Source organism: Cricetulus griseus, chromosome 5 (assembly GCF_003668045.3).
Source record: "Cricetulus griseus strain 17A/GY chromosome 5, alternate assembly CriGri-PICRH-1.0, whole genome shotgun sequence".
Classification (NCBI taxonomy): Eukaryota; Metazoa; Chordata; class Mammalia; order Rodentia; family Cricetidae; genus Cricetulus; species Cricetulus griseus.
Window position 1 is genome coordinate 146,675,626 of NC_048598.1, and position 12,931 is coordinate 146,688,556.

Here is a 12,931-nt window from a genome sequence, read left to right on the forward strand (position 1 = left end):
AGTCTGTTAACCAAAAAGAAACTGCAGAATCCAGTATTTTTCAAGTTTATTTCAGCATACTTTCTCTAACATTTTGACAGTTTAATGTGTAATAATGTTTAAGTCCGTAGAACACAAATCTAGAAGACACTGAACTAACCTTTAAATTAAAAAAAAAAACCAACACACTATGAAATCAGATGATTTTATCAGTTTACATTGTAGGAATCTAAGTTGTTTTAGTTTTTTGCATTTGTGACTCATGGAAGCAGATTGGAAGGCATGGAATTTGTTTCTTCAGGGGGTAGGTGGAGGATCGAGAAGAGGTAGTTGTATGGTACAAGTATGTAAAATTAGTGCTAAGTAAGCGAAAATCATGGTTGAATCTTCAATCATTCCAATTGGTTAATTATTTATGTTTCCTCCAAAGATTGAGTAAATTTTACTTTAGAGTAGTTTGATGTATAAACAAACCATTTTGGGGCAGTCAAGTCATATATAAGCCAGCCTTAGTGATGTAGGTCTGCAATCCTAGCAGGAAACTGAGGTGGGAATGGAAAATTGAGGGCACAAAAGAATTCAGAGACAATCAGTAAGAAAAGAACTTCATCATCTGGGTGTGGTTACACATGTCCTTAAGTGCAGCATTTGGGAAACTGAGTCAGGAGATTGTGAGTATGAGGCTAGCCTGGGCTACATACCAAGCTGTGTTTCAAACAAAGAAATCGACTGCCACAACAAAACTCTAAAAGAATAAAAGAACTAGATAAAGAAAAGCAATGTTTTTCATGGTTTTTTGTTTCTCCCCATGTTTATACCTTAAATGAGCACATAATAAAGTATTTCCTGTATGTATCTTTGAAATCAGGAATTGAGGGTCTGTAACAACTTTACCAAACAAAAATAGTGACACTTATAATTACTCTGCCTTTTGGCTAAAGTAACAGTTTATCAGAAAAGTGTCCACAGAAAGGAGGCAATCCCTGTCACAGTTGTGGATTGAAATTGTAGCACTCCAGAGTCAGGGGCCAGCCTGAGTTACTTAGCAAGACCTTGTCTTGATAAAAACAAAAAGGCAAGAAAAGAAAAATATTTTCCCAATAGTTTTTTGAAGTTAAAATACAATTGAATCATTTTTTTTTCCATTCCCTTTCCTGATATCTTGAATAGCTTGGGGGCAGGGAGTTAAAACTAAACTTCTTTTAATCCTCCCTACACCTGTGATTTTCAAAACATGCTAAAATTGTTTTTAAAAATGAACTATCAGTTCTCAAAGTACCATTTTTGCCAGCCCCTTTTTCTCCTCCATTATTTTTAGAGGGCCATTCTACCTACATAGTTGTGAGTGCTGCGATGCTGTGTCTCAGAACGTCATATATAGTTAGAGACTAAATTATTGAATATCCTTGAAGAGTTTTCCTACTCTAGGGACCAAGGCCCCTCCCCTTTTTCTAAATTTTGCCAAGAATGAAAATTTCCAATCTCTAATTAAACAAATATGTTCATGCAATGAAGATACTTCTTTTTCCTGTCACCAATATGTAATAGCATATCCATCTTTGGTAGCTCTGTGCTTATAATATGATGGTTATAGCATAATTCCAAATGATATATATTCAGTTCTTGGCCCTGAATTCACTTGTAGAGTAGAGGATAACTTTGAACTCCTATTCTTCCCATGTCTACTTATGAAATACTGGGATAGTAGGCGTGTGCTGTCACACTCAGCCTTCCTTCTTATTTAATTATTTATTTTAATATTTTTTAAAGTCAGATTTGATAGTAATTTACCGGTAAGTTGGTAGATAAAAGCATAAAGGTCCATCCCGGTAGTAGCAGCAGATAGGAGTTGAGACAGGAGGATCATCTCAGGCTTATGAGTTTGAGGACCATTGGGCAACATAGTGAGTTCCAGGCTAGCCTGTGCTAAAAAGTTAAGAGTCTGTTTCAAAAAAATAAAAAATAAAATAAGACAATCCATACATAGCATTCTCATAAACAAAACTGTAGTATAACACAAAACTAAAGGGACATGTACATGCACCTGCACACACAGACATGAACATGCATACGTATGCATGAACACACAGAAGCATAAAACATGTATAAGTGAATATTAGAGTCTTAAAAGAGTAGAAGATAGCTCAGTGGGACAAATTTTTACTTAACCTTGATTGATTGATTGATTGATTGATTGATTGATTGGGTTTTTAAAAATTCATCTACTTATTTTACATCTTAGCCATAGTGTTGGTTGGATTTACTAATGTAACATTGCTTTGCCCACTGAGATATCTCATCTTTTAAAAAGATACAGTGTTTTTGCTAACATAGGTATACTATATCTATGTAAAACATCTTACTGTGAAGATACATTGATATTGTCAAAATAGACAAGAAATGACAAAATTATCTAGTAATTATCAGGAAGAAACTTGAGTTTCATAAATGACATTGGTTTCTGTATAAACTAGCATAAATCATTTTAACTTAAAGGGACATAAAATGCCAATATTTGTACTTTACTAAGGAAAATAATTTAGCTTCATTAAAAGATAATTTAGAGATTCTGCTTTTTAGAAATCTAGTTGAATGTTAATATTTCTAATTTAAGAGGTTCTGTTCTCGTAGAATTATTTTTACTAATGAGCAACAGCTTAAAAAAAAAACTTGTTTATTTGTGTGCATTTGTGTGTGGGCTTGTGCATGTGAGTGCAGGTACCCAAAGAAGCCAGAGTAGGTGTCAGATCTCCTGGAGCTAGAGTAGAAGGCTGCTGGGGACTGCTGTAAGCTGTCCAACTGGGTGCTGGGATCCAAACTCAGATCCTTTAAAGGAGCAGTGTGTGCTTTTCAGCATCCAGCTATCTGTCCAGCCCTAGTGAGCAGCATTTTTATGTAACCAATGTGTTCCTTCTTCTGTATTATATCCATTCTGTAGGATGGTACCATCTGTATGATACTCTTAAATGCAGTTGTATGAACAGCATAAAAATGTTCAAGAAACCTAAATTCTAATGGAAGGGTTTTTTTTCCTTGTATGCTACAAGCTAACAGTAATATTTTAATGCACAATTTACCTTTCAAACTAGCAAAATAACCTTTCTTTGAAACATAATATCCAGAAAAAACATACCTTTTAATACAGAATATAATTTCTAATGCTTTAATGCTAAACATTACCAAGAAAACCTAGAAAAATAAGACTTGCCATATGTATAAAATTATAGGCTTCAATGAATCATTGATTCAGTGGTCAAGATTCTTTTTCTTGTTATTTAACATAGTAGAAAGACCACCATTTTAGCTATGTCATGGATTCTGAAAGTAAATTGAATAACAATTTACCTTTTATAAACAAGGAAGCTACCCTCACCTTCTAGAAGATGTAAATCTAAATTACTTTGCATTCTTGGATAAATGCTGGATTTACTCTGATCTAAATGTTTAGTTAAAATGTTTCAGTGATAGTTCTGTTACTTTTGTTTTTTGAGAACGGCTCTCATTTTTGTAGCATAGACTAGCTTTGAACTCAGCTCTTCATCCCTCTGCCTCCCAAGTCCTAGATTAGATCCCTGTGCCAGCCACCATGCAGGCTTAGTTCTATACCTTTTAGCATTTATATTACAAGTGTAATAAATAGCAATGATAATCTCTTAAAATTCTGATTTTATTTTGCTGGTAGATACATTCTTTAATTTCTAGGCAACCTAAAGGGTTTATTTTTTTATTTATTTTTGTAATTTTGGTTTTTCAAGACAAGGTTTTTCTGTGTAACAGTCCTGGCTGTTCTGGAACTCACTCTGTATACCATGCTGGCCTCAAACTCAGAGATCTGCCTTCTTCTGTCTCTCAAGTGTTGGGATTAAAGGCATGTGCCACCACTAACCAGCAGGCTTTATAATGAGTTCATAGGCATTGTGTTAATTTCCACAATTACACTTTGAAAAAAAATATGTAGTATTTGATTTTGTATATCAATACCACATATTGTATATACATAACCACAATATACAATTGTGGTTGTATATTGGACTTAAATACTTAGCACTATAAGATTTTAAAACTAATGTAATAACATTAAGCCTTCTTCTGAAACTGCATTATAAACCTGAAAAGGAAAATTAATCCCTCTGGATTTCCCCATCCTTATCTGTAAGAAAATTAATTAGGCGATCTCTGAATCTCTATTTTGACTTCAGAAGCTGTACTTTTTATTATTTATTTTATTCCTATTTTATGTGCATTGGTGTTTTGCCCACATACATGTCTGTGTGAGGGTGTCGGATCCCTGGAACTGGAGTTACAGACAGTTGTAAGCTGCCATATGTGTGCTTGGAATTGAACCTGGGTCCTCTGTAAGAGCAGCCAGTGCTCTTAACTTCTGAGCCATCTCTCCAGCGCCCCAGAATCTGTACTTCTTAAAAAAGAGATGTCAGAAGTCATAGTTTCTAGAGTTTGGTGATAAATCATCATGACCAAAGGCAGGCTGGGGAGGAAGGGGGTAGTTTGAATTTATAGATTGTAGTCAGTCATTCAGAGAAGTCAGGGTAGGAACTCAAGGTGGGAACCTAGATGCAGGCACTGATGCAGAGGCTATGGAGGAATGATACTTAGTAGCTTGTTCCCTTTGGCTTGCTCAGGCTGCCTTTGTATGGCACCAAGGACCAGGACCTAATCAGTAACTAATCAAGAAGATGCACCAAAGGCTTGCCCATAGGCCAGTCTGGTGGGGGCATTTCTCAATTAAGGTTCCCTCTTTTCAAATGACTCTAGCCTGTGTCAAGTTGGCATAAAACTAATCAGCACAGTGGTTGTTTATGAGAAGGGCTACTCATAAGTAGGTAAGATTTCTCTATAGCAGATTTAAATATTTTTTATAAAAAAATTTTATGATGTACTGATCTTACTTTGTTTTTTTACTGATTGTATTTGATGGTAAATAATAGAATTTAAGATTATAGTAAATAAAGTTAAACAGAGTGCCCTGACAAATAGAACTTTAAGGAACAGAGGAGAGATTTCCATTGCTACAATATGTGGTCAACCAGATAGCAACAGTTGAGGAAAGGCAATGTCTTGCCCCTGCCTAACGGAGCAGAATTTCTAAAAGTCTACATGGAACACCTAGATAGCTTTGTGTGCTAAGATCTCTTTTCCCCTGCTTACAAACTGAATAGGAAAAACTAACAAGTCTGAATTGCTTGGTGTATTGGCACAGCTCTATCTTAAACTGCACTTCCAAGTGTTTCATCAACTTACTCTTCATATGCATGTTAACATCTTAAGTGTATTTGGTCATTTTCTAATTCATTGACACCACAAGCCTTGGGCCCATCATATTTTTGAAAAATCAACTATATATTTTTAATTGGTTTTCTTTAGTTGAACTTAAAAAACATTCAGTTTTTTTTTTATTTTAATTGGGAAGAAAATGCTTAGGTTGTGGGTGAAACAATTTGTGTATATTTCTATAGTTTCTACTATGTATACTTTTTGTCTTTTACAGATATTGATGACACTCAAATCCTTCCCCGCTCAACCAGAGTCAGACATTTTTCACAGAGTGAAGACACTGGAAATGAAGTTTTTGGAGCTTTGAATGAGGAACAGCCATTGCCTCGAAGCAGCAGCACTTCTGACATCGTGGAACCATTCACTGTTGAGCGAGCCAAAGGTGCAGTTCCTGTCGTTGACAGTTCATCCCGTCATGCTCCGAGCTTGCAGACTTCCACAGAGGCTTCTTCAATAACTAGATCCACTGAAAGCTACAGCACTGATACTCATAGTAGAGAGTCTTCTCTGGAAGTTGGTGATAGCATATATGACCATCTTTGTCATTTAATAGGTCCAGTAGAACTTGCAGATGCAGCTTTCGAACAAATCCAGTACATTGACCTTGAAGGAGACGATGATCTTCTTTCTTCCCTGAAAGAATACTTTAAGGAAAACCAGGAAAACCATAGTAAAAATGAGCTAGGTAAAGATACAGCTTCTCAGAAGGTGATTATTGCAGTAACTAGAGATGAAATACCATCTTTAGATAAACTAGAATACATAGGCCAGGAAATAAAATCAGAAAATCTCATGTCTTATGTTGGGACTCCTGAAAATACACCATTTCAAAAAGAACCAAGCTCAGCTGTCTTCACAAGTACTCTTGCACCTAACCAGTCAGTTAGTTTTTCAACAACACAAACTGCTGAAAAACCTAAGCAACTAAATCTTGATGAACAATCATCGGATCCTAGTTCAGATAGCCCTTGTGATAAGGAAAAAAGGAAACATCTGTATAGACAAACAGCCACAGAAGTAGATGGCTGTGTAGATATGACACTAGGTGAAAAGCTTAAGAGTATACAAGTTAATGAGAAAATCACCCCATATATAATGCATGCCAAGAAAACTGCACTAAAAGCACCAGTGAACCGCAGAATGCCTCATGTTTCAAACACTAGCAAGCTTTCTCCAACTAAGAGGAGCTTGTCTGAAACAGTAACTCATAGGGCCAAAATCATGAAAATTGCTGCTAAGAAACGAAATAGTGTTCATGTTACTTTTAGACCATCTACTGAGTCTGTCCAGTTTTATAATCCTCTGGAAAACAAAGAGGCTCCATGGAAGATGAGACTACGGAAGCTCAGTGGCTTTAGCAGTAGTAGCAATAGCAGTGCCAGCAACACACAGACCAGCTCAACTAGTGGTACAGACCTTGTAAAACCTGGTGTGTACAGACCTCTAGATACGATTGGTGCAGCATCAATTAGCAAAACAGTGAAGGAATCCATAGAGATTCCCACCACCACATCACAGAAAGAAGGAATTTCAAGTAACCAGTTAGGGAGTCGCAGTAATCTTAGGTCATCAAGTCATGAGGCAGGACTACAGCAGGGCTCCCTGGGTGGCGTTTATAAAACTGTTGTACATGCTCTTTCGAAGCCGAAGGCAAATGTTTCCCCACAGAGGCAGAACAGAATGCCACCAGAGGCTCCACTGAGGGATCTGTACAGTCATGTAATGGGCTATTTTGGAAGGAAAGCTGCAGGTGAGCACTAATAGTGTGCAGAGCGCAAAAGGAGAAAGACAGCACCAGTTTGGCTTAATGCAACTGAAGCAAGCTATAAGCAATCAAAAAGCTTTGGGATGGTCACTGCTTTCTCTCTGTTTGGTTATGCATGCGCCTTTCCCCAGCTGTATTTTTCCCAGCATACAATATTTATTTAAATTACTAATTTCCCTTATGAGGCATTTAGTTAAACCTCTTTGCTGCTGAACAACAAAATAGAAAGGTGAAGATACAGGAGCAAATTTAATGGCCTTTCAAAGGTCAAGTATTTTTCTGAGTGTGTACTGTGAGTCTTAAAGTTTACTCAGGAGTTGGCTGTACTTTCTTGCCCCACTACTTTATGTCTAAATGGGCATTAGCTGTATCTCATTGAATTTGCATATTCTTACTGTTGACTTAGTTGGTTTTGTATTTATTCTTTGGTAGAATGTTACTTTGACATCTAACATAACAGAAATCAAAGTCCTACAACCAGCACCAACTATACTTAACTAAACATTGAAGAGAAAAATCCTTTGTTTAATCTCGAAGACTTAGTCACTGTCTGTTTAAGGCATTTCGGGAAAAATTATGTAGGCCTTTAGTCTTTCGTTCTTGTGTATAGAATATATCTTTGAAAGATTTAAATCTTTATTGTGAGATTTTTAAATGTGCATTAAGGTTTCATAATAGCTAATCATTATTTCAAATGGAACCTAAATGTGCAGATTAGAAAAAGGAAGCAAGATTGTAGTAACCATTTTATCTTGTTTCAAAATTAAACAACTTTAGAGAAACTTTCAGCAGTAAGGTCGGTTTTGATTTCATTTGTTTTAACATGGTTTTGTTAGCATGATTAACAACGCTGTATAATGCATCTTGCATTGAGCCATTAATGCCACTTGAGGGCAGTATATTACAGCTTAGCAAAGCCTGGCCAGTAATATAAAGACAATGGTATTGCACAGTCTGAAATTCTTTGTGGTTCAGTAGGGATATAAATAACACTGGTTTTTGTTCTACAGAGAAACGAACTTTTCAACAGTATGACAGTGACATAATTATTTTTCACAAGCTAGTTTTCCAAGTGAAAATAATTGTTAGTATAAACTTATATTACAGTGTTAATGTTAAGTAAATTAAGTATTTTGGTTTTATTTTTTTCTTGAATCTTGTGAAAATTGAATCTTTTTTTCCTTCAAGCACAGAGGTTAGACTTTAGACTAAATCTGAAACACAGTATACCAAATCATGAAATTTTAATTTGTATCCAAACCTAAGTGTATTTATGTCTCTCTGAGATTTGCGTGAATTGAAAGGATATATTCCTTGCAGTTATTCTCTGGGAAAAGAGGAAGATTGTGAATTACTAAGGCTCTATATCAGCATAGAGTAGGAAGAAAAAAAAATATACCAGTTTCTTTATAGGCAATATTAACCCTGACTTCAACTAGTGCTTACCTCTAGCTTTCTTGCTGTTTAAGGTCATACTGAAGATTGACTAACATCTGCTTAGTTAAATAAAGTAAATACAATTTACTAATTCTTAAAAATTAAATCTGAAAGGAGGGAAATTATTCGTAAGTGCATGTTTGGCAAATAATTGATATGGCAGAGGTACTTTATTTTGGATTATTTTGTTTCAAATTTAGAAGATACAGTTAAGTTGTTGCTTATTATATTTAGTTATTTATTTGCTTCTAGTAAATAAAGAGGACACGAGCCCCAAGCTGCCTCCTCTTAATAGTGACACTGGCGGCAGCAGTGCTAATGTTCCTGACCTGATGGATGAGTTCATAGCAGAGCGGCTTCGAAGTGGGAATGCCTCGGTGAGCTCGATTTTTGTTTAATTCATTGGGCTTTTGAAACAAAGATAGAAAACTAAAAAGATAGGTATAATGTATATGTGGAGATTTTTATTCAAAACTTAATTTCCTGAAATTTAACCCTGACTTGTGAGGTAATTAAAGCATTTTAACGTGAATTTATTTGTTTTATGTGTGTATATATGTGGGTGCATGTGTGCCATAGCATGCATGTGAGGACAGCTTATAAGAGGTAGTTCTTGCTTCTGCCCTGTTTGTCATCCTTCATCCTTACAACGCTTTAAAGCTGTTACAAAGTTCTACCCAGCTGCTCAGGAGGCTGAGGCAGGAAGACAGCTAGCTAGTTCAAGGCCTTGCCTGGGTACAATGTAAGTTCAAAGCCAGCCTGTTCAACTTGTGTGGCCCAGTCTTATAAAAAGTCAAAAGAGAGCTGACTGGACCTCAGTGATAAATACAGTGTTTGACTGGCGTTCATAAATCCTTAGGTCAGATCCCAGAAGTGGAGGGGGGAAGTAGAGGGAGATGAGAGAGATTTAAATTAAAGTTCTTTTAATTACTGTTTTTATTCAAAGACATAAAACATTGAAGCTTGTAGCTTTCACTACAGATACACTGGACTTCTATTAGTAGTTGTAAGCTGCTTCCTTCCTAGTTCCCTTTACTTTCTTTCGAGGTTGGTATCACCTGCTAACTGTCAATAGGAAAGAATACAGAAGTCACTTAGCCCAGTTTTGATATCATAAATATCGCTTAAACAATTGTGATTACTCTAGAATCGAATCGATGTTAAAATTTACCTTTTATCTTAAATATTAAATATCAGAATGAAAGTAGAAGCTAATGTTATCTCTAATTCTCAATTGCAGAATTGCTTTTAAAAACTGTCATATTCCATTGGGTTTTAATTTATCTACAACTGTTACATTCCTTTTATTTGAGTTTTTTCTTTGAATGAGTAAGAATTATTTTGGAATCAGAAAATGACATCTTTGCTATCTTTTCCCTTACTGTCTCTTCGGTTTGCTTCTTTGTTCCACTGTGAACTTTATTTTTCTTCTGTTTAAGAGCCTTAGACCCAGCACCATCTCACCTGATATTCAGGCCTTTGCTTTAAGTAGAACTACAGTAGCTTGGGCATCAGGTACATGTCATTACATACTTTTTAGATTGTTCAACAAGTATGTTTTTCCTTTCCAACTGAGGTCCTAACTATCAGCATTTATAATGATGATTGTCTTGAAAACTAAAGGTTTCGGTACTTAATTAAAATTAAAAACAAGATTTTAATTATAAAAATGTTTCTTGTTTTAGACTATGACAAGAAGGGGAAGTAGTCCAGGCAGCCTTGAAATTCCGAAAGACCTCCCTGACATTCTAAACAAGCAGAACCAGATGCGTCCTGTTGATGACCCAGGTGTACCCTCAGAATGGACATCTCCTGCCAGTGCAGGGAGCAGTGATCTTATGAGCTCGGATAGTCATTCGGATTCTTTCAGTGCTTTCCAGTGTGACGGACGAAAGTTTGACAGCAAGTATCTTTTACTGTTGGATTATATGCTTTCTGTCTGTTGTTTTCTGTGGGTTGTATATCTTTTACTTTGCTCTCTGTTGTTACTTGGGTAGCTGTTACCCTGTATGTTGACTTCACAAATTCTAAAGTTTTAGGGAATCATCTCAGGTTGAGACCATTTTACTTTGGAAAAAAAGGGGGGGAATTTTTAAAAAACCAAAACCACTGTCCATCATAAGTTACATAATAAAGACAAAAGATGTGAAAAGAAAAATTATGTAGAATGGAGTTAAAATAAAGGGCCAGCATGGTTATGAGATGCTGTGATTTAATGCACTCATATTTGATGCTTGCTGTCCAATTCTGTTCTACCCAGACCCTTCCTTGAATATTCCTCCATATTAAATAGCAGCAGCTCTTATTTGATACTATGTGTCACTGCATCATTACGATGCTGAAATTCTCACCACACATGGCATTCAGAGAATAAAGTAAAAACCTTTGGGAATCAGGTTTGTGAAGAGCGAGGAGGTACATTGGAGTGTTGTATGTTTCCTTTTTTTTTTATGGGTTGATTGTATACTATCCTGAGCTCAAACAACTGACATTTTAAGAGATAATGATATATGTTTGAGAGAGACAGACAGACAGATTTATAAACTACTTAAAAAGTAGTAAGAGTATTACCAGCTATCAGAAACTACATAAGAATGACATTTTAAAATAATTATTACTAATAATAAGCTATTACAATTTTAAAATGTTTTTAGTTGAGATTTTCAGAGTTTTTCTACTGTTTACCCTTGCCAGAATGTAATGCAAAGAGTAGACTAGGGAGAATGTGAATATTTGATTATTGTGTTGCTGTAGTACTAGCATTTCTTCTTCCTACAGACTTTGGCTTTGGAACTGACATTGGGATTCCGTCCTCTGCTGATATGGATTCAGGTTCTGGCCATCATCAGAGCACTGAGGAGCAGGAAGTGGCTAGCCTAACAACACTTCATTTAGATTCAGAAACAAGCAGCCTTAATCAGCAAGCCTTTTTGGCTGAAGTTGCAACAGTTACTGGTAAAGTAATTCCAGGGAATGTTACTAAATCTTGACCTCTAAACTGTCAAAGAATCTGGTTAAGTTTCTACAGCTTGTATGTCCTACTGCTATTTCTTTCTTTCTTTTTTTTTTTTTTTAATTTTTGGTTTTTCAAGACAGGGTTTCTCTCTGTAGCTTTGGAACCTACCTTGGCACTCACTCTGGAGACCAGGCTGACCTCAAACTCTCAGAGATCTGCCTGCCTCTGCCTCCCAAGTGCTGGGATTATTAAAGGTGTGCACCACCAATGCCTTTTGATATCTTAAAATTATGTATTATTGGTATTTGGAATATTATGTCTTAGGTAGGATACTGAGTACATTCTTCACGGTAATTTTATGAAATTATCTTTACAGGTTCAGAAAGTGCTTCTCCAGTTCATTCAGCTCTGGGATCCAGATCACAGACACCTTCCCCATCTACACTAAATATAGATCACATGGTACAGAAGGATCTGCAGCTGGATGAGAAGCTCCACCACTCTGTTCTGCAGACGCCAGATGATCTAGGCAATGTTTGCAACTCAGATATTTGCTATTCTTACAGAGTATTAGTGTCAGGAAAGCTTAAGTCATCTTAGCTGAGATTATTTATACTTATTTTAAGTCTTTGACTTTTCTGTGTCATCTATTGTTTTTCTTGACCATAAAAGGGGATATTATTAAAATAGCTCTAATTTTTTTTTACAATTTATCATAGTTTTTAACAGCCTTTTAATTAGTGATAGTGATTGTGCCATTTGTGTTGTGTGGTTTATTGATATGGTATTTATCCTCTCCCTCTCCCTGCCCCCCTCTTTCCCTCCCTCTTCCCCTCTCTTTCTTTTTTTTAAGACAGGGGTTCACTGTGTATCCCTGACTGGCCTGGCCTGGCCTGAAATTCACAGAGGTCTGCTGCCTCTGCCTTACAATTTCTGGGATTAAAAGCATGTCACCATGCCTGGTTCCTTGCTTTAAAATTTTGGCATTGAGACAGGGTGTGCACTACAGCCCAGGTTGGCCTCTAACTCCTCATTCTCCTGCCTCGGCTTCCTAAGTGCTGGAATTAAAAGTGTGCTCACCATGCTTCAGGTCTCTTAATATTGTACTTGAGTGTCATGCTTATTCACAGGAGAGGAAGCAGCAAACCTATCTTTTGTCAGCAAGGCTTTCAGTAAAACAGTTTGTCAAATTAGTAATTTTACCTAATTTTTTTTCAATGCAGGTAACTGAAAACCTTGTTTTCAAAAACAAAAAATTGTCAGATAAATACTTGACACATATTCTGAACATTAATCAAGGACATAGTTGGCAAAATATTTATTTATCAGTCATATAAAAGTCTATTTTTATTATCCATGTAACACATTTACTCTTACCAAAGGAAGAAATGAAAGCTGTTTTACTCCTAGATTACCTTAAAGGGCTCATTCCATTCTTCTTCTCTATATATATTCCTGAAATTTATATTATTTGTTTTTCCATGTATTGTTGGTGTTTGATC

At 36.0% G+C, this 12,931-nt stretch overlaps 1 protein-coding gene across 8 annotated transcripts in view; it reads left to right on the plus strand.

Moving 5' to 3' along the window:
• Positions 1-12,931, plus strand: part of Ralgapa1 (Ral GTPase activating protein catalytic subunit alpha 1) — a 206,162-nt gene that overhangs the window by 84,589 nt on the left and 108,642 nt on the right. For 3 of the 8 annotated variants that reach the window (XM_035445756.1, XM_035445757.1, XM_035445759.1), the window contains exons 17-21: positions 5,486-7,021; positions 8,708-8,850; positions 10,159-10,375; positions 11,252-11,428; positions 11,806-11,958. In XM_035445756.1, coding sequence (XP_035301647.1) covers positions 5,486-7,021; positions 8,708-8,850; positions 10,159-10,375; positions 11,252-11,428; positions 11,806-11,958 — 2,226 coding nt within the window. The remainder of the gene's footprint in view (positions 1-5,485; positions 7,022-8,707; positions 8,851-10,158; positions 10,376-11,251; positions 11,429-11,805; positions 11,959-12,931) is intronic. The other 5 variants (XM_035445761.1, XM_027419682.2, XM_035445760.1 and 2 more) reach the window with 3 other exon arrangements.